The sequence below is a fragment of the Rhyacophila brunnea genome, unplaced genomic scaffold (assembly GCF_057557595.1).
Source record: "Rhyacophila brunnea isolate RB1 unplaced genomic scaffold, BYU_Rbru_1.0 scaffold_23, whole genome shotgun sequence".
Classification (NCBI taxonomy): Eukaryota; Metazoa; Arthropoda; class Insecta; order Trichoptera; family Rhyacophilidae; genus Rhyacophila; species Rhyacophila brunnea.
The window spans coordinates 29555945-29577230 of record NW_028232893.1 but is presented as its reverse complement, the minus strand read 5'-3'; the positions used below and the strand labels follow the sequence as shown (position 1 = coordinate 29577230).

The 21286-nt window shown below is 35.2% G+C and overlaps 2 protein-coding genes across 5 annotated transcripts in view; one reads left to right on the top strand and one right to left on the bottom strand.

Moving 5' to 3' along the window:
- The window catches only part of LOC147069831 (putative CENPB DNA-binding domain-containing protein 1), a 30787-nt gene extending 14730 nt beyond the window's left edge, over positions 1-16057 (top strand). For 2 of the 4 annotated variants that reach the window (XM_085950601.1, XM_085950600.1), the window contains exons 3-4: positions 13098-13323; positions 14552-15987. In XM_085950601.1, the coding sequence (XP_085806727.1) occupies positions 13098-13323; positions 14552-14736 (411 nt within the window). In that variant the 3' untranslated portion in view covers positions 14737-15987. Of the gene's footprint in view, positions 1-5482; positions 6414-13097; positions 13324-14551 lie in introns of those variants that run through there. The other 2 variants (XM_085950599.1, XM_085950602.1) reach the window with 2 other exon arrangements.
- The window catches only part of LOC147069814 (uncharacterized), a 570178-nt gene that overhangs the window by 100297 nt on the left and 448595 nt on the right, over positions 1-21286 (bottom strand). The gene's annotated exons all lie outside the window — the stretch shown is intronic.

The window sequence follows — 21286 nt, the reverse complement described above, 5'->3', positions numbered from 1 at the left end:
GGCGTAAAGGTAGTACGTTCGGCTGATAACCGAACAATCGGTGGTTTGAATCCAATCGAGTGCGTTTTTTTTCTGTGAAAAAATTAATTATGTGTTACATGTCACATGCCAAAAATACACTCTGGTTTGATTTTCCAAACGCGCCTAAAGAAGTACAACTTCAAAAATTACGATTGGTATAATGGTAATTTTTATACATAAAAACAAAATACTTAGTAATCAAAAGTGACTTTTACAAAAGCCCTCATAAATTCCTAACAGTGTCAGAGTTGCCTTACACACGGATACGAAAATAGCTTGCTTGTGTTCGTGAGAAATACTCGCGGTAGGTAGGCATGAGGGACATTGTGTTAGTTTCAGGAATACCGTAATGCCTCGCTATTCACGGCCTGACTATTCGCGGTGGCCGTTCATTTAAATTCAACGTAAAATGTGATAACTAACTTTTTCATAAAAATGCTATTGATTATAGACACATATCGTTATATTTAATTGAAACTATATAGAATATTATCGATTATTCGCAGGGGTATAAAAAAAAATCACGAATGATATTGTAGGGGTGCCGTATACATGTCGATAATGCAGAAATTGGGATATGTTAGCCATTTAAGCCTGAACAATTCAATGTTTAACTTTCAAAACTGGACATGTCCCATATATGCCGAAAATGAGTTATTATCGGAATATCATTCTATAACCTCATACACACTTTGTTGACTTTCAAAAAGAGCCACAAAACACCAATTTGATATTGCAAAGAGATTTCAAAAAATAGGTTGATATTCAAATAGGGACACGTCCAACGTTGTTGACATTCGAAATGAGACATGTCACTTTCAGCTAATGGCGGGACTGTATTGGGTCACGTGACCCACCACGTGGTGCAAAGTCCAAACACACACTGAAAAATAATATGTGAAGTTGCCAGATCACAGACTCACGACATTATAACCAGAGACGTTACTGCAGGGCCATCGTGGTCGCACTTTATAATAAAATTATATACTATTCCAGTTTTGCTCAACCTTTTCGGTAGCATGGACCTTTTGCAACGTGTATGAAGTTATTATAACATAACATCATAGGTACCTACAATAAGACGTCATCATCAGTCTGAGTTAATTTGTAATAAGTCTGGATTGCATTGTCGCTCACTACACAGTTTGCAGACTCTAGTACCACTAGAGCAGCGGTGGCGAACCTATGGCACGCGAGAAGATTTTGAATGTCACGCGTATGAAGAGAAAAAAATACCTACCTTTTAATAATAATAAATGACAGATCGCATTGTATAAAAAATAGCAGGCAAATACTCTTCAAGATTAAGTATTACGTTCAATTTAATTATATAATTGCATAGGTCGGTCCTTAGAATTTATGCGTTACACATAATATTATCGCACTATTCTCAACGGGCGGCGGGGAACGCCGTGCCGCGAACCTCTCATTTTGATCGATTTACAATGCATGAGACCACCGTAGCGAGAGAATGCCTCATCTGATCTTGTTAATTTGTGTGTAAATTTTTTTTTTCGACCATGTCCGATCCTAGAAGGATCATATGGGCCTCCACAGAGTAGAGGTTTGTATTAACAGATTTTGTTTTTTTACGAGAAATGGATGTCAGCCACTTTCTCAATCTATTAGGTCCATACCCTGACTCACACACAAATTGAAAAACAATATGTGTACTTGCCAGACTCAGGATTCGAATCTGAGACCCACGGCGTGATAGTCCAACGCATAAGCCGCGCGGCCACCGTGGGTGTCGGAAATAACCTAACTAATTAATACATTAACAAACAATTTCATTTCTACCCTCAAAAATGACTGCACCAAATAAGAAACAAAAACCTTGTGGAACTAGTAGTAGCAATTCTGGCAGACAGTTTCAAAATTGGTGGAAATGTATGGCGTAATTGAAAAAAGTGATAAATCTATATGTCTGCTATGTTCTGTAAGTGGTATCTAGAACATCGTTATTGTTTTAATAGATTTTTTTAAACTATTATTTCGTTATTACATACTCGGCACGCATGACAGTTGAAAAATAATATTTGGGAAATTTTGGCACGCGTACGTAAAAAGGTTCGCCAACCCTGTACTTAGAGCTTGTGGTTTTTACTTTTTTTCCTTTGTCGACATTCGATTGAGGCCGCCCTCGACTTTCGTGAGTTCTACTTTCGTACAATTCGCTATTCCGAACATTTTCTCCACTCCCCGCACCTTCTCACTTACGTCAAAAAGTTTAGTCTTGCGTTAGGTCGCGCGCTGATGCGTCGTGAGTTTCGTCTATATTTGTGTATATAAATATTTCGTCCTTATTAATTTATAAACATGAGTGAGAAACGGGGAAACAGCAGCGTTGATACGGATACGGACAAAAAGAAATTAAGGACTCATAAACTTCATACGATCGAGACAAAGATGGAGATAATTAAACGCTACGAAAGCGGCGAATCTTTTGCTTCAATCGGCCGTTTCTACGACATTAGCCGGTCTACGATATGCTCAATGTTAAAAAACAAGAATAGAATTAAGGAATATGTTAAAAATAGTGGAAATATATCTTCAAAGATTGTTTCCAAAAGACATGGCATAGTGATGAATGAAATGGAAAGATCTTTGACATCATGGATTGATGATCAACATCAAAACGATGCGCCTCTGAGTTTTTCAGTTATTCAAGCTAAGGCACTTAGTTTGCATGGAGATTGGAAGACTCGATTGAAAGATGATTCTAACGTGGAGTTTCGAGCAAGTAAAGGCTGGTACGATAAATTTAAAATGAGGTATTCTCTACAAAATACTAACATGGAAGAATGTGATCCCAATGCAGAGCGTATATCTCAAGTATGTAGAGAAATTATTGATAAATACACAGCATGTTATAGAATTCTTAATCAAGAAATGATAAAAGGGTGGTATTCAACTATCTCTTGAGTTTGAAGTACACTTTTTGATGTTTTTTTTACATTGCTCTACTTTCGTACACTTTTTCAAGGACCGCTTACGTACGAAAGTCGAGGGCCACCAGAATTTTGAATGCACTAATTATAACCCTAGTTTAATTAGCTATTTTTGAAGGCCAAAGAGAATTCTATAACAGATCAAAGTTAAGTTTTTTTTCATTTTAAATTCCTTCTGAATTCTCGAGATTCTCATTGACGATGTCTTGAGAGATGAGAATCATCTTCTCTCATTATTTCTCGAGACGACTTTTCGCGCGTTTACTACCCCTTGCTTGGGTGACTAGATTTTCCAACGATTGATTATCTCTCTTCTCGAATTATGTGCCCTGCTTATTTATTTTGAAGTTCTCTTTATCAAATTATTTCGTGTTTTGTTTTTACTTGTTATGTTCAACATGCACCGTTCGTTCAAGATGTACAAGTGTATAGCCCTCTCTACATTCGGGCATTTTTTCTTTCGCTACATAGCATATAGCTAATCAACTTAAAAACGGACCTGCGCACAAGCACACTTACTTTCGTGCGCATATAGTAGGTGTGTAAGCGCTACGTCTGTGGGCATATAGACGCTGCGTCTGTGTGTGAAAAGTATTTTTTACACTTACTTACTTTTTACTTACGAGTTATTTCGAGGTGTCGTATCCACAAGTGGTTATCGAATGTGACCGTAGTATCCGTAGTACAGAAATATTAAGGCTATATTTCAGCTTGGGCACGGTCTAAAATGATCGTGACTACGCGACGCGAAGATTGTGCAAATGACGCGTGCAGAACAAAACACAATTTGTCATAAAAAGTCAATGACATTATTAATGTCATTGTAAAAAGTCAACATGCGTCCATTTAATGTTATGTTTATTGTTCTATTATTAATAATAATAATATATTCTTTGACATGTTTTCTTTTTCAAGTAAATGGGTAACGTTTTTTTAGTCATCTTTACACGATTTAGGAATTAATTCCCCCGTCGCCATCACAAAACAAATTGACGTGTTCACATCTCGACTTTCGTCGTACTTTAATTTGTATTTCTTATTTTGTGGGGTACCTACTCTAGACCCGAAATTCCCCTCCCTCCCTTGTGAACGCGCTTGTTTATAAAACTTTGAATGCGGCCACGATCTATTTGTCTCCTATCCTTTCATCTCAAAATGTTACTCTAGCTAAGTGTTTGGATCTCACTTTTACTACGCGTATAATATAATTACAAGAAGTACATAGTAACTGGATATTTCGGTAACGTGTCGACTTTAAAGTCGTGGGTCTCGAGTTTCAATTCCGGTCTGGCATATTCACATGTTTTCTAGATCTATAGGTCGAGCAAACTGCTAACATCCATGTGTCGTAAAAAACCTATTAAGAAATCTCTTCATTAAGCACCCAACATAGAATTAAAAAAAAACAGGGAGGTCACTTTTCGCCTGGCTGTGATCGTGTCCGGAAATTTTTACGCATGCAGTTCGCTGAATCCACACTTCACCGTGAAATGTTGTATCGGAAATAATATATGGTCTTATATAAAAGACCGTCCAACCTCTTTGGGTCGTATGGTACTGAGTTAAAATTCATGTCTAAATAAAACATGGTTCTTGTCGGTTTACAGGAAACCAGCGGCAAACAAATTGTAGCCAATATAGTTACTGGATTATTTGGTAGGTTAGTTTAGTTTAGGTTTTCATTCGTGAATTCATGAATTTTGCCAAAATCGGTTATAAAAATTGGCACGGTTCCCATCTTCCTGTAAAAACCTACTTGTACCTAAAACACTTACAACTCGGGATTCCAATCCCGGGATCCCGAGCTATTTTCGATACCTATGAATCCCGGGATTGATAAACATAATCCCGAAACTTTCGGGATTGATATTTTTTATCAATTTTTATGGAAAATAAAATAAAAACGAAAATTTAACAGAAAAAATACTTTTAATAACAAATAACTACATTAGAAATAAACTAAGTTTGAATGAAGTTTGATTTATACCTATGTGTAAGTTGCCGATTCATTTTATTTTTTTACATAAATTAATAAAAATGAGAAAGATTGGAAAAAAACAATGTAATTCCAGCGTGATCTGATACGTTTTACGGCAGTTTCATATTTGGCTGAGTAATTAGATTTATGAAGCGGAAAGGCCATAAGTACACCATGATTTGCTTTACAATTTTAAATCTCGCTAATTCATTAAGTCTTTACTATCAGAAACAGCAATCTCATATTAAATTCACATTATTATTTATATTAAATATTATTTACTCCATTAAACTAATGTATTTCCAAGATTGAAAGTATAAAATATTAACAATGAATGTTTTAAATAGTATAAATTATACTAGATTTATTTTTGATCGATTTTATCGATGTTATTTGTAAATATAATTTTTTTATATTGACAATGGAAAAAAATGCCAATCCCAGGACCATTCCCGGGATCCCGGGATTGTCAAATTGTAGTCCCGATATCCCGGGATCAGAATTTTGGATCGGGATTGGATTCCCTACTTACAACGTGGCTACGTAATAAAAACTACTGAAATACAATGGAAAACAGTAGAAAATATGTACGTATTTAATTATGTTAGAAATACAAAATATCAAATCCAATATAACAATTTTAATATCTCTGCTATGCTCCACGAACAAAGCGTATTTTTTTCATCTCGGTACTAATTCCGATAAGAAAGCTCACGGCGAATTGTGCTACGGTGAATAATGTAATACGTGCAAATTACATATAACCAGCTTTGATAAAATAAAATAAATATATCTCATTGCAACTAGATGCCGTAACATGCTGCAATAGCAAACGCCAATACCGATTTTATTATAATTTCAGTTTTGACGGATAAAATTTCTGATCCGTGAATTCGTTTTTTATGTAATTTGTATTTTTTAAGTAGTCTACATACATCAATCCAAAAGTGACCAATGTTCGGCGCATGTGTTGTCGCGTGACGTGACTTTCTGCAACAGTTTTAACGCGTGCCGGTTTATATTCTGACGTGCGCCAAGCACTTAGATTTAAAAATATGGACAAACGGAAAAGGTTCAGTTTAACGCTAAACCAAAAATTAGAAGTCCTACAAAAGTTGGAGTCGAGAGTACCTGTGCGACGTATATGCGAGCAGTATGGCATTACAAAGTCTACTGTGTCTGACATTAAAAAGAATACCGAAAAGTTAAAAAAGTTTGCGTTGATACGTGACGATGATGCAAACACCAACTCCAGAAAACACATGACATTTGCACGAGAAACATCAGTTGAAGAGGCATTGTTGAAATGGTACGCACAGCAACGTTCCTCTGGGATTCCAGTTAGTGCAGTTGATCTGAAATCTGAAGCAATCAAATTAACAATTCGTATGAACACACAATTCAAACCAAGTGATGGGTGGCTATGGCGATTTCGCAAACGCCACGGAATTCTGAACAAACCTGTAAGTAATATAAACAATTACACAATACAATAGATATGTTATGCCGAATGTGCGAAATTGACTATTACATAAAATGTGCAAAATTTTGGCTAATTCATGTAATAGTCAAGCCCGTTGCACGCATGTGATATGTGTACCGCTAATGAAAGAGAAATCAAAAATTCTACGAGAAACGCAACGTGGAATGTAAACGTGCATGTATATGTTACGCCGAATGTGAAAAAATTGACTATCATATGAAATGGGCAAAATTTTGGCTAATTCATGTAATAGTCAAGCCCGTTGCCTTATTCATGAATTAGGTAAATTATCTGCCGAGTGCGTGAATTCGCCAGGGTATGGAATTCTTAAACTGTCAACATGACAGTAGAAAAAGTAAATTTAATACGGATGGTTTTATTAGTTATAATTGGACATAATATAATATTATTATTATTAGGTTAGGTTAGGTTATGTTTTGTAATTCTGAATGAACTGAATGTCCATTTTGAGGTTAGCTAACAAGTGTCAACAAACTATCAAATCATACTATCGCAAACAAACAATCGACCATTGCAAGATTGATACCCAAGCACAAATCAAATCGCGAAAATACTTTTAATAAAATTCTTCCGTTATCATTTTATAGTAAGTACTATATTTTTTTGGGCATAGTAAATGCATATGAACGTCATTGCAGTTATTGATTGGTATATTTTTATATAATCAATGACATTTGACACATTTGGTTAGTTTGATTAGTTGCAAAAAACATCACCGGAGCGCGACAATCTACTTTGACCAATGCATGAGCACTTGACACATTTGGTTTAGTTGTAAAAAACACCACCGTAGCGCTACTAACTATCTAACTTGCCCAATGCATGAACTAGGCAGAAAAATTACTGCCGAATTCACGCACTCGGCAGATATTTTGTCTAATTCATGAATAAGGCAACGGGCTTGCATTTTTCATGATTTAGACAAAATTTTGTCCATTTTATGTAATAGTCAATTTCGCACATTCGGCGTAACATATACATAAAAGTTACCTGAAATTAGACAAACGTATATTCATAAATAAAAACAGCTGAACCCTTTATAACGGACTAACCCACACATCGAGGTATTACTGAAATGTTATGCCGCGCGTACACCTTCGAGGTACGCCAGTCATATTCAACAACATCTCAAGCTCCATTAAGCGCGAATCAAATTTAGGTGCATGTCGTCTACTGTCACGCCGTCGCGGCGACAAATTTAGTCTATGGTTTCGTCATTTTGCAGGATATTTTGAAAGATCACCATCTCTGTAAATTTACTGAAGAATGACACTGATGAAGAGTGCCAACTCTAATGTATTAGTAATTTTAATTATCATTAATTATTCATGTTAATTTCAATCGATTTTTACAGTTTCTATGTGTGCGTACGTTAAAATTACTTGCGACATGACATCTATAGATAATATTTTGAACAGAACCCAACCTGCAGACCATAGATAATAGACAACATTATTATAGAGAATACATAGTGCCAACCGCTAAAAAAAAAACGTGATTTTGACATGACAGTTGAAAAGTGTAGGGATGTAGAAGATGATAAAAACGTTCATTGATTCATGCAGGTGTCGATGCAGTTCAGTTCAATGTGAGGTGACCTCATTGTTGTTCTGGTGATTTAGGTTCAAAATGTGCTACGGGATGGGAGAATAAGTCTGATAACATTTTAAATACCAAGAAAAACGACATTACACACTTTTTATCCCATAGCGGCAGCTTACTGTGACGTCACGTGATAGGCAGCGACATGCACTATAATATAATTCGCGCTTTATAGTTGGGTCGTGATATGAAACTTTAAACTCCAATGGTAATGCCAGATACTTTGAATGCAATGTGGTGAACTTTTTGTGTAAAATTACCCCATCACCTATCTATTTCAAAAAGGTCTCTTCTCCATTGGTCTATAAAACTGCTTCTCAAAGTCTTCATCTCTCTGTGAAATTTTCTACTTTAGCGTAATATGTTTATAAAGAATAATCGATTAGATTTCTAACATACTCGTCCATCATATTCCTCATTTTCGACCTTTATACGGCACACATGTCCACATTATGGAATTATTCGTGATAATCATTAGCGAAGGGTGGAGGTAGTCTGTTAAGATCCACCATAAATACTGTACATTAAACTTTGTTAATCATACGTACTTATTTGTTTTTATTGAACTAAAACTACAATTTACAAATGATATTGGTTGGCTTTTAAGAAATAATTATACCCTGCCTAAACCAAACCATAATAGTTTTGGTATATTTTGGGCGATACGACAAAATTGTGCATACTTTTTCATTCATACTTATTTGTTTTCGTTGGATTAAGAATACATAATATCACAACATATTGTTGGTTTATTTTTTTAAATTCATTAAGCCCAGTCTAAACCAAAATGTAATACATAAAAAATATTATTCTATCTATAAAATATCCAAAGTTATGTATTATTTAATTCATTAATTTTAGATATTTTATAGATATAGGAGTATTTTTTGACTATTATCTATTATGGTTTGGTATCATAGGGTTTAATTGAATTTTAAAAACTAACCAATACCATCTGTAAATTGTAATTTTATTTCATTGGAAACAAATACGTATGACTGACAAAGTTTAATGTGCATTATTTAAGGCGGATCTTAACAGCCTACCTCCACCCTTCGCCACAGGAATAATAAGCATTTTTCTATTTTGTTTTCCTTCACAAACGATTTTGGTCATCGTTTCCGTTTCCTATTGACATCAAATTAAAGTAAAATAAAATGGCTTCGAATAATATGCCTATCTCTAATGACGCTGTCAAGAAAGTCGGAGGTGTTGGACGCCATCTTAAAAAGTGGAAGCTACGAATCCGTTGCTAAGCGGTACAAAATCAACGAATCGACAGTCAGATCGATAAAGAAGGCCGGTCGCAGCATCACCGCAAATCCTCCATCGGCTTCCAATAACTGTTCCATCACCAGAGACATTAAATTAGAAAACATGGAAGGGGCTCTTTATAGGTGGATAATATCTGCAGGTCCCCAAAACAATCTTCCACTAAGCGCTTCTGACATTCGAAAAAGGGCGACTCTGTTATATCAGGGTTTTTGCTCGTCAGAATGATGACAAACCCGGCGACTGCACATTTGCTGCCAGTAAGGGTTGGTTTGTGAACTTTAAAAAACGCTATGATTTCAATAACCCAAAACATGAGCCAGGGTTTCAGCATAATTTAGACACAGAAACATCCCCTTCTGTATCAAAAATCTTAACGGCGACAGAAGAAGAATCACTTAGACAGGTAATTTTTTTTATGTGTGAACATTTCTCGACTAAAAAAAATACAGACCACTCAAAACCATCCCTCATATAGTAGCTACATTCTTAATCTGACCACGTGACCTGTTCCTGTGGATGTGGAGCATCACCACTTGTTTATATCCGGGAAAATCTCAAGTCCAATTACCCAAACACTCGAATGTGCTTTGGATGTTTACATGACTTTAAATACTGAAGCTATACTAAATCAACAAATTAGGTTTTGTAGAAACCATATTGGACGGCCAGATAAGCCTAGCAGCTGGATGCACCAACTTAAGCAACTCTTCCCTTTCGATACTCATTTCAGTACATCCCAGAGGATCATGTACCCAGGGGCGGCGGCTCTTCCTTAGGGTACCTAGGGGACAGACCCTGGTCCCCTCATCATTATATAGTCAATATTCAATTGAATATTCATGTTATACGTTCCTACCATAATACGTTGATTTTGTATAAATTCATTATTAAGTATATAATATTTTATTTGTACTGTTTGCCCATCCTTGATTCTTGTTTCTTGGCTCATCCATAATACTCTATGTGAGTTTTGGCTCTACCTACTTAGTACAATACAACGATACTTCTGGGGTCGAAATTCGGTGGCCCTTTTAAAATCAAAGCAATGTTTATATTATGAGATGCTATATGCGATTGCCAGTTATGATTCTCAAAATTCTGAAGCTGAACAATGCGTACGTCTGTAGGCCGTTTTGCACGTGCTATGCATATTTTACCCACATGTACCGATGCTGGACCGGGGACACTGTAGTAAATACCTGGTCTTGCATACGTGTGAGTTTATAATATATTATGAAGTTATCTTGTCGGTCGGCTGTAAATTCATATCCCATGATCCACCGGTTTAGTTTATTAGTTAAGTTGCCAGTAAGTGATCAAATATGTTATCTATCTCCTTAAGTTTTAAAATAAATTTGTTAATACATACTATAATAATTTATATATATATAAATATATATATTATATATAATATATATATAATATTATCTTGAATGATAATAACAAAGTGTAGGTATGTGCTATTTCAGTTAATTAAATCAATATTAATTTGTATTACCTAAATATTAATTATTGTAATGTACTAGTTGTGGATAGTTGAATTTCACGTTAGTAAAATAATTTTGATAAATAATATTAGGTATTATGATGAATGAGGTGGTTCATTTATTGAAATATAAGTTCAGTACATTGACATTTGAAGACAAACTAGAAGTGAAACGATTAGGACCTCACCAACCAGTCACCAACAGATTTAGTTATTGTGTATGAACTAATCAAAACAAAAAAAGCATTTAACTCCGAACAGTTTACCAAAAAACATGGTTGAAGGCGAGTGTATCCTTGAAAAGACTATTTTGTTTTTCTTGTAGCAATAAGATTCTTTCGAACGCAGGAGGCATATGAAGATGAAGTAATAGCTACAAAAGATATGTTTTTTACGCTTTGATTAATATTGATTAGGTAGGTACTTATTAAATATTTCACGCCATCTGACCCCACTTACTAAAAGATGCTAGAGCCGCCACTGCATGTACCTACTTCCCCGCCGCATGGCTTTGGTCGCCTAACAAGTTCGACTCCATAGACCTTGCCAGCCAAACCACCATATTGTCTCGTTTAGAATTAACTGGTATTGTGATCAGCGCATCTTATTCTATACACAAGGCTGCTATCGGCGGGTATCGAGGGTAGTTTATCATATTTATGTATTGAGATATTACAATTGTTACAATATTGTAGCCTTTAAATTAAATCTAAACTTTAAAAACTGTCTATCTCGTTCTAAAAGTTAACACCCCAAGAGAGGTGCTCTTAAAACATAGCAATTTTTAATTAACTATTTCTTTTATTCAACGAATAATTCACAAGATTTTAGAATGTACCATTCTAATTATCGAACATTTATATAATTCTGAAAACACTCATGAGAAAATATAACCAATATAAATAATCTTTAATTAACTATTTCTTGTATTCAACGAATAATTCACAAGATTTAAGAATATATCATTCTGATTATTGAACATATATAATTTAGAAAAACACTTTCTGAGAGAGTATATTATAACCAATAGAAAAAATCTTTTTTTGAAAAAAGTAAGCCACCCCGGCCGGGATCGAACCCTGCATCTCCTGGGTTTACGCCCCATCCGTATGGGATGCGTATCACATACGTACGTAGCAAATATTGTTTGAACGTTTAACGCTTTAGGCACAATAATAGGAGGTCACTTTTGAGGATACTATGCAGCCGCCCAAATGCACTCCATGACATTAATGATATCAGCAAAGATGTTGAAAAATCCTTATATCGAGATGTATGAAATTGAAGCAAAAAAAAGACCTCTGGTCCACTGGTTAAGTTAGTTAGAAGTGTCTTCGCATTGCATGTTAATTTGCAGAAAACTTCACACTCCTGCTATGCCATTTATTTGACAATTTGCAGGGTCTATAAGACGACAATCCGTCACAATGAGTAGATAAGCAGCCAATAGTCCTACACTTTGTCATTATTATTTAGTTGAAAAATCCTTAAATTACTAACCGACGTCACGGATCACTCCAATATTTTCTGTTGTAACTTACTTGAACTTGCTAATAATTTTAATTAACTATTACTTTTATTCAACGAATAATTCACAAGATTTTAAGAATGTACCATTCTAATTATTGAACATACATAATTTAGAAAACACTCATGAGAAAATATTAAATAATAATAATTAAAGTATTAAATACTTTAATTTAGAAACCGATCGCCTAACGTAACTCAATTTGGAGATCGCTTATATGAGCAGGTATTAAAAGGGCCGATAGTTAAAATTTATCGCAATTAAGCATGGCAGTCGTTGCATAGTGGTAAAGATCTACCATCGTAAGTTGGCAGCCGGTCGAATTTGAAACTAAAATTGTCTATCGAGGATAAATGTGTTACAAATGCTATTTAATTTTACAACATGTTTCTCGAATTATGGATTGCATAATATTTGTACAGAAATCTACTACCAATAAAAAATTATAAATTACCATTTTTTTGTTAGTTATGGTAATATTCTCAATGTCATACTAGCGCCCTCGCTGAAATGCCAATTTATGATGGTAGATCTATAATGCACAGGGCGCGATACCCTAGAGACGCAGGTTCAATTCCTGCCGGGTGTCTTACTTTTTTCAAAAAAATTTTTTTCTATTGGCTATATATTCTCATGAGTGTTTTCAAATCGACGTACGTTCAATAATTAGTATGGTACATTTTTAAAATCTCGTGAATTATGAGTTGAATAAAATACATATTTATTTATTATGTTAATTTGTTTATTTTTAGGTAGCAAAACCAGCTGATGAACCTGACAGTGCTGCCCCGTTAGATTTACTCGTGGCGAAAGTCGAAAGAGTGGGGATTGAGGTGGACCCGATCAGTGGTAACAATGAAGCTACGGATAATTTGGAATCGTTCCACGTCATGGAAACCCTGTCGCCGGCTCCAAATGAACAATTCATATCTGAAGTGACGATGGATGAGAACAACTCGTCCAACAGCAGTGACACAGGTAATTAATTGCACATTTGAATTGTCGCTGGTTAATTTTTGATTACTCGAAATAATTTATTTCAAGGTAGGCACAAAAAATTAATAGGTAAGTATACGTTTGAACAAGACCTGAACAAAACTTGAGACTTAAGCACGACACACATTGAGGTGCATGTCACGGTGCATGTCGTCTACTGTCACGGGCTGCCGCTATGGGAAAAAAGTGTGTAATGTTTCTTGGTGTTTAAAATGTCAAATCAGACTGATGCTCCCATCCCGTAGCACATTTTGAATCTTTTTAAACGAACATTGTCAGTTGGCAAAATCTGTCGTAATCATTAAAACAACAATGAGGGCACTTCACGTTGAACTGCACTGCATCGACACATGCACGACGTTCTGAACGCTTTTATCATAATATTCTACATGCCTGCACTTTTCGAATGTTATGTCAAAATCACGTTTTTTTTGTTTTTAGCGGTTGGCACTATGTATTTTGTATGAGAACGTTGTCTATTATCTATGGTCTGCAAGTTGGGTTCTATTAAAAATATTATCTATGGATGGCATGTCAAACTTAATTATAACGTAGGCACACGTAGAAACCGTTAAAATTAATCAACACACGATGAAGAAAATTAAAGCAACACCGCAAAGCACTGCACCGCTGATCTTACTTGATTCTTAGCATTTGGTGGCGCTTTTCGCAAGTGGACTGTAAGTTTAAGGATGATGTGAATTCCGGATCTAGGGGTGGGGGCGATTTAACGGAATGCCAGACATTGAGCTTTATGATGATTTATGATGGCTCCGTGGTCTGGTTGCACTGTCACTCGCACGGTATTGTTTGTTTAGGTTACCCGGTGCGCGGCACTTGATGGTACACTGTTTATGGATGATAATGATGTTGATGAATGATGATGAGTTGAATGATTGATGACAGGTATGTCTGTAGGATTGAATTAATCAATAACTGTGGCGTTAACAGGCACACACACCAGTTTCTTGAACTAACTCTGCATCTAACACGGCCTCGTTCGTATCAATAGCTGGACAGCTTTAGCAAGCCTTACTCGCTCGGTGGTTTTGGAGTAATAGAATGTTGTTTGCAATTACATTCTTCTTTGACCCGTAATTGCTCATAGTCTCGTCTTATGACAATAATAAATAATGCGATTTGAGTATGGATGAATGCGACCACAATTTGGCTCAACCAGCATTTAATACATATTTTTTTTTATTTTCAGACATGCCTAATACAAGCCGGCGAACTGACTACGATGAAGATTCGCTGAAACGAAAAACAATGGAAAAATTAGATCTCGAAATAGAAAATATTAAACTTCAAAACTATAAAACTAGATTGGAAATCGCTAAGCTGGAAAATGAACTTCAAGTATCAAGATCAAAATTTACAAAAAACCTTTTCTAAAATACGAACAATATTCATTTCATACAATATCCTTATTCCTCGATTTGCCTCTGATTTTGTTTAGACCCTTCAGCACTATTGTAGGCATCACCTGCGAGTCGGGATACTTCACACTCATCATTACCGGTCATCGGTGCCAACTAGTATAAATAATATACTATGGATTTGCCTAACCTTTTTACACCCGTGGACCGACGAAAATAGGAAAAATATTCCACGAATGGCTAACGTACAATACAAACTTTTACATATATAGGGCCGTATGTTTGAGATTCCGAAATTCTTTATAAGCTATTTAACCGATTTTCCACCATATAGAGTATAGTACTGTTTGTGACGTAAGCAATCTGACGTCACACATCATTTAAAATGGCTGCTTTATATGTCACTTTCAAATGTCATCATAATGCATTCATTACAACAAATGTTTGCTTGAGGCTCTCGTTCATTTTGTAGACTCTGTAAAACATTTGCGAACTTTAAAAACAGTTCCTATTCGTGCTGTTTATTCATTTCATTCATTCATTTATTCCGTTTTGACATCTCATAATAGAAGTGATTGAAGTGAAGTTAGTCATAATATAACTGTATGTATTGCCACCAAATGGAAATGTTTACTGGGAATACTCCATCATTTCGTACAGTAGAATTATAAAATAAATGTGATAAAAGGACTGATAAATTATTTAAAGTTCATAATAATTATTAAATTTATATGGTACCAGTCGCACACTTTCAGACACATTTACAATTTCGAAATTTTAAATTGATGATTGGGGAATAGGAAATTTTATAAGTTACGCATGCATACAAATGAGCAGTATTAAGCCTATAAAGTATTTGGGAATCTCATGCATACGACCCATAGTATTTTGTTTATTACTTTTTGAATACTACATTATAATTTATGATATAACAGTCTGATTGTGAATACAAAAAATATAATATATACCATAAAAATTATATTAACCTTCCCTTTACGGTACTAATAAATTCCATCCGTTCATATGACTTCACCTTCGATTACCATACTTGATTGATAATATTACAGTAAGTAAAAGAGAAACATTTGTTTGGCAACATAAATAAGTCTAATATCATTATTTTGCTTTTTGTTTTATCTATAAAATGATCAAAAGGGTATCAAAACTTAATTATAATTATATGAGTAGAGTTGGGTATTTCCTGAGAAAATCTCAGTCTCGAGATTCGGGATTTCCAGAAAAGAATTCTCGAGAAATCGGTAAATTTAAAAAAAAAACTGTAAAATCCTAAAAACAGACTGAAATTCTAAAAAAATATGTTTTTTTTTTCTTTATGTAAACAAAAATAATTCAAAACATTACTTATTAAAATATAATTTCAAAGACTGTCAATCGCTGCGTCTGAAAATCGCGTACACTTTTAAGACACTAAATTTCCCGATGTTGCAAAAATTGCGCTCATTTTGAGTCGACGTTAGCTTAATTGTGTTAAATGCCCCGATCAGTCTTTGAACGTTTCGTGTTTTCTGTCCACTTTTTTCATATAGATAATCGTTTTTTCAATTAATATTTGATAATAAAGAAATCCCGAATCCCGAGAAAATATTCTCGATATCCGGGATTTCCCGAAATGTTAAAAAATTCAATTCTCGAGATTCGGGATGGAATTTCTCGAAAATTTCTCGAGAATTCCCGAAATTCAACTCTACATATGAGTATTTCTATACATTCTTACAGCCTACAAGTCATAATACTATTATGATCTAACCTAACCCATACTTTCATATCTCGTTCTCACAATTTAGTATGTCTCTATTGTCGCATTTACTTTTTTAGATCTATCTCTTTTCTTCGTAATGAAATACGATGCTCTGTTTGCATGCATTTATAATGTATGTCAGGTAAACGAAGTCTGACGGATATCTATCAATAAAATTATATGTATTTACTGGATAGTGCTGATTTTTGAAATAATAACATTTTAATTAGATGCAATATTGATGATTATAGGAGTAGTCGTCTTATGAAGATGACGAAGTGCATATTATCTGAAATATTTGCATTTTAATGGCCTATGTAACCTAAGGTCAAGGTGACATTATAGCTACTGAGGTGACACCGATCTGTAAATAAATTGTTAATAATAGTGTTAAATGTGCTACTACATCTTTGTTAGAATAGGTGACAGCCGTGCCTTCAGTGTTGTTTCGGAAAGACGAAGCGCTGGATTTAAAACCATCCGATTTCTATATTTAGTTTTTATTACTGATGTGGCCGAAAAAGTATTCTTATATGAATTAATTAGTGATAGTCGTAATATCACAATCTGAAGGAATGTTTGTATTTTATGCCTGAACACCAGAGGGGCTCTAGGAGAATAATAAATACATATGCTTATGTATATATGCATTTTTAAAATAGGTGACTATACTATTTGCGGACCGGCGGTTGGGATACACTGGTCTATTCTATACGATCAAAAATAGTCTATATTTTTGACAAGAGGACCCAATTTTGCTGCTGGAATTACTTGAAAAAGAAGTAACAAATTTTTGATTCGTTTGGAACACATTTGGTGTTACTATTTGATTTTTATAACATATCTAATAGTAATTTTTTTTTTAAAGTTTGGAAGTGCGTAAACAGAATTCAACCATGCCTTGTATAAAAAATATTAGAGTAACTATATCTTATTGGCATTGTGGATAAAATATCATTATTATTCAATAACAACTGTATATATTATTAATATTAATGTTTTGGCTTGACTTTAAAGAAATATCAACATTTTCATAATTTTAAAACGAGGTCTGGTATACAGAATGGTTATGCAGTGGCGCACCCAGGGGGGGGGGCGGTGGGCAAGGGTCCCTGGCACCCCCGAAACATGAAAATTATCAGAATGATTTTAAACATTGGAATTAAATGCCAATATACTATACCTTTGGGCTTAGACAAATAAAAACACGGCAAAAAATGATTTGTAATTCTCCAGCACCCTTTTTAGAAAAATTTCTTAGATTTTAATTTCTAACACATCAATTTCGAAACACTAATGCCGGGTTTTTTTAGAAACCCATCCCTAATGGAATTGTCAATAAATTCTCGGTGTCCACCCGAATTCCGGAGTGGTGTAGGTCATGGCTGGGGAGGGCTGACAGGGGTCTATCCTGGGGGCCTGGGCTGTGGGGGGGCCGGCGTGTCGGGTTGACCAGATAAGTGATACATATAAATTAGATTTAATAGTAAAAAAATTCGCATACTTCATGGCCATGAACATTTTCAATTATATGATTGTGCAATATATGTTTTGATTATTATGTGTCGATACTCGATAGCTCCATTATTAAAGTATATGTATTAAAAATCGCCAGTACCCTTAATTTAAACTAAAACACAATTTGAAAATCGTTAATGTAGTGTTTTACACTGCCTTTAATCTTAGCGGTAGGTAGGGGGGCCGCTAAATATCCTAGCCTGAGGGCCCGTTTCAGGATGTGGGGACCATGGTGTAGGTACACCGAGTGCAATAGATAAAAGACCGATAAACGAGAAGTTAGGCTGTGAAGAAGAAAAAGAGCCTATGGGTCTAATTTACATTCTCCTCCTTGGGCTCCCCCCAATATTAAATCCTGAGTGCGCCACTGTGGGGTTATGTATATTGTATAACTTACAAACGCATGATATTTAACTCTGAAATTGATTTACTCAACTTTGTCACTGGTGCACTTGTATACATACGATCTCCGCACCTCAATTGTCTTCTTATGTCTACGTAAATGCAGATTCATCTGGACTTCTGCAGGGAAGGTCAATCTTGTTCATACCTTGTTAATAATTAATTATAATAAATTAAAAAAAAAACAAATTAAAACAAGAACCACTTTTCTTTCCTGCTCTTCCCCATTTAATCCATATAATATTGTATTAAATCTCCACCATTGATAATACTTATTTACTTGAATTCATTAAAAAAACTACCCTATTATTGCAACTGCGACCATTCAAATTCAAGTTTACATATTTTCATGAGCTAAAGTTACAGTTTAAGACCGTTTATAAAATGACATGAAAAATATTAAGAAAATAAGTAACGTTATGAAAATATTCACATGCTATTGTTTTAAAATGCAGAAACTCCGCTGAATCACCTACATGCATATAATTCCGCAGGAGTTACCAGCTAAGCGGACTAGGTATGTACCCGAGAGAAGACGTGGAAGACTGCAAATAAGATTGTTAAATTCTACTTGATTTTAATGGAATAGTTATTTTAACATACTTTTTGCTCAAAGCTAATAGGCAGACCAATAAACACACTTGATAATAAATATTATAGTAATTAAACATTCAACTATCATGATCAAGGATCATGACGAAATGGCTACCCCAACGGAAGAGACCCAGCGGCCGTCTAAGAAGGAGATGGGCTGGCGCCGTAGAAGTGGATTGGCTTCATATAGGAAGACCCGGTAACTGGAGAAGTGTGGCGAGAGACCGGAGTGAGTGGAGAGCGGTTGTGGAGGAGGCCAAATCCCACCCCGGGATGTTGCACCGTGGAAGAAGAAACATTTAACTGTAACAGTAGTGGCTAACCTATGGCACGCGAATGTTTTATTTTGAAGAGAAAAAATAAACCTCTAATAATAATAAATAACAGATATTATGAATATGAACATTATATAAAAATAGCAGGTAAAGGTAAGTACTCTTCAAGAATCAGTATTACGTTTATGTAAATATATAATTGCATATTATGTTCTTGTGTTGTATGCGTCATGTATAATATTATCGCACTAACTTCATCAGGCGGCGAGAGAAGCCGCGCTGTGAACCTCTGATTTTGATCTATTCATAATGCTTGAGCTTGAGACCATTGTAGCGAGAGAATGCCTCATCTGATCGGAGCAATTCTGGCGTCAATTAGTGCGTAAAGAGCTAAACTAATTAATATAGTAACAAACAATTGAGTACCTTGGTATCAAAGTGGGACATACGCCACCTCCCACTAAATTCATGTTTTAATTGATTATGGTAGTGAAAGTGATGCTTTTTTCAAAAGTATCAAAAACGGTAGTTTTTATAGAGATTTTTGAGTTTAAAGTTGGTATGTTATATGAAAAACGGTCACTTTTCACACTTGTTTGTCAGCCTCCTGTAAAATTTTGTAAATGGCTTATGTCACACTTTGATACCAAGGTACTCAATTTCATTGCTACCCACAAAGATAGCTGTACCAAATAAGGAGCAAAAACTTAGTGGAGCTTGAGTAGTAATTCTGGCAGACAGTTTCAAAATTGGTGGACTAATTGAAAAAGTAATAAAGCTATAGATATGCTATGTTCTGTAAGTGATATCTAGAACATCATCATTTTTTAATAGAATTCTTGAAAACCATTGTTTTTCTCCATGAAAAACTGCTCGGCACGTCAGACAGTCGATAAATAATATTTGGGAAATTTTGGCACGCGGACGTAAAAAGGTTCCCCAACTTCAACATAACTTTTGCGAATTCTCGGGGAGCTCCTCACGTTGCCACAGAGGTCCGCAGAACGCGGTTGGGAATCACTGGATGACGTATTCCGTTTTGGCGCCAAAAGGAAGAGTCTGTCTTGCACAAATGGCGCTGGTCTCATTTATGCCTCAACAAAATCGAAACATAATGTTATAATAAGTGCGAGTGAGAAAGTAACCGGCATTCCCTTCGTTGCGGCATTGTGTTAGAGTAAGATGGAAACATTTGAACGTTTCTACGTGATTGCGTCATGGCAGTCAATCGATGTTTGGCTTATAAGCTGTTATTATAAGCCATAGTGTAAGTAAATTAGTCTATTGAATAAAAATATGGTGAACTGTACCGTGTTCAAATGTGGTAGCCGAACTGAAAAACATGAAGACGGTATAACGTTTCATAGGTAAATCCTTAAGTCAAAAATTAATTTAGTACATATTGCTAGTGTAGCGTATTTATACTCTAAGGCAGTCTAAGGCCTTGTCCACATGGCGCGTGTCTCGCCGCAAGTGAACGTGGACACCTCAATGAGATCACCTGTACATCGAATGCGCGCGACAGTCGTCACGGCGCAAGTGATTGCGGACGGCTGAATCTATTCTAAATCAAATTTGAAATATTTTACATAAGCGTTCTTTCAAACATCCTATTCAAGTTATTTATATATACTTACACATTTATGCATCATTATTTTTATCAATAGTCCTGCTTTGTATACATTCATCTGTACAAAAATGATAAATAACTTAAGAAGTAGGTTGTTTCAAAGAACTCCCTTTTATTTTTTTCAAATGTGAGTTAGAATAGTTTTGTATTCTGCTGACGATAATATGTACCTACCTGGAATGCCCGCGAGTCGAAACGCGCCATGTGGACAAGGCCTAATACAATCAGTCGCGCACACAGAAAAAATGCTTTGGGTAAGTCCACGTCGAAAAAAATATCAATATTTTTATTTGTGGTAGCCTGCTCACCTCTACGAGCTATTGATACATGTCGCACCAACAAGTGGTTATCGAATGCACGTGACCTAACAGTCATAATTATAAGGATC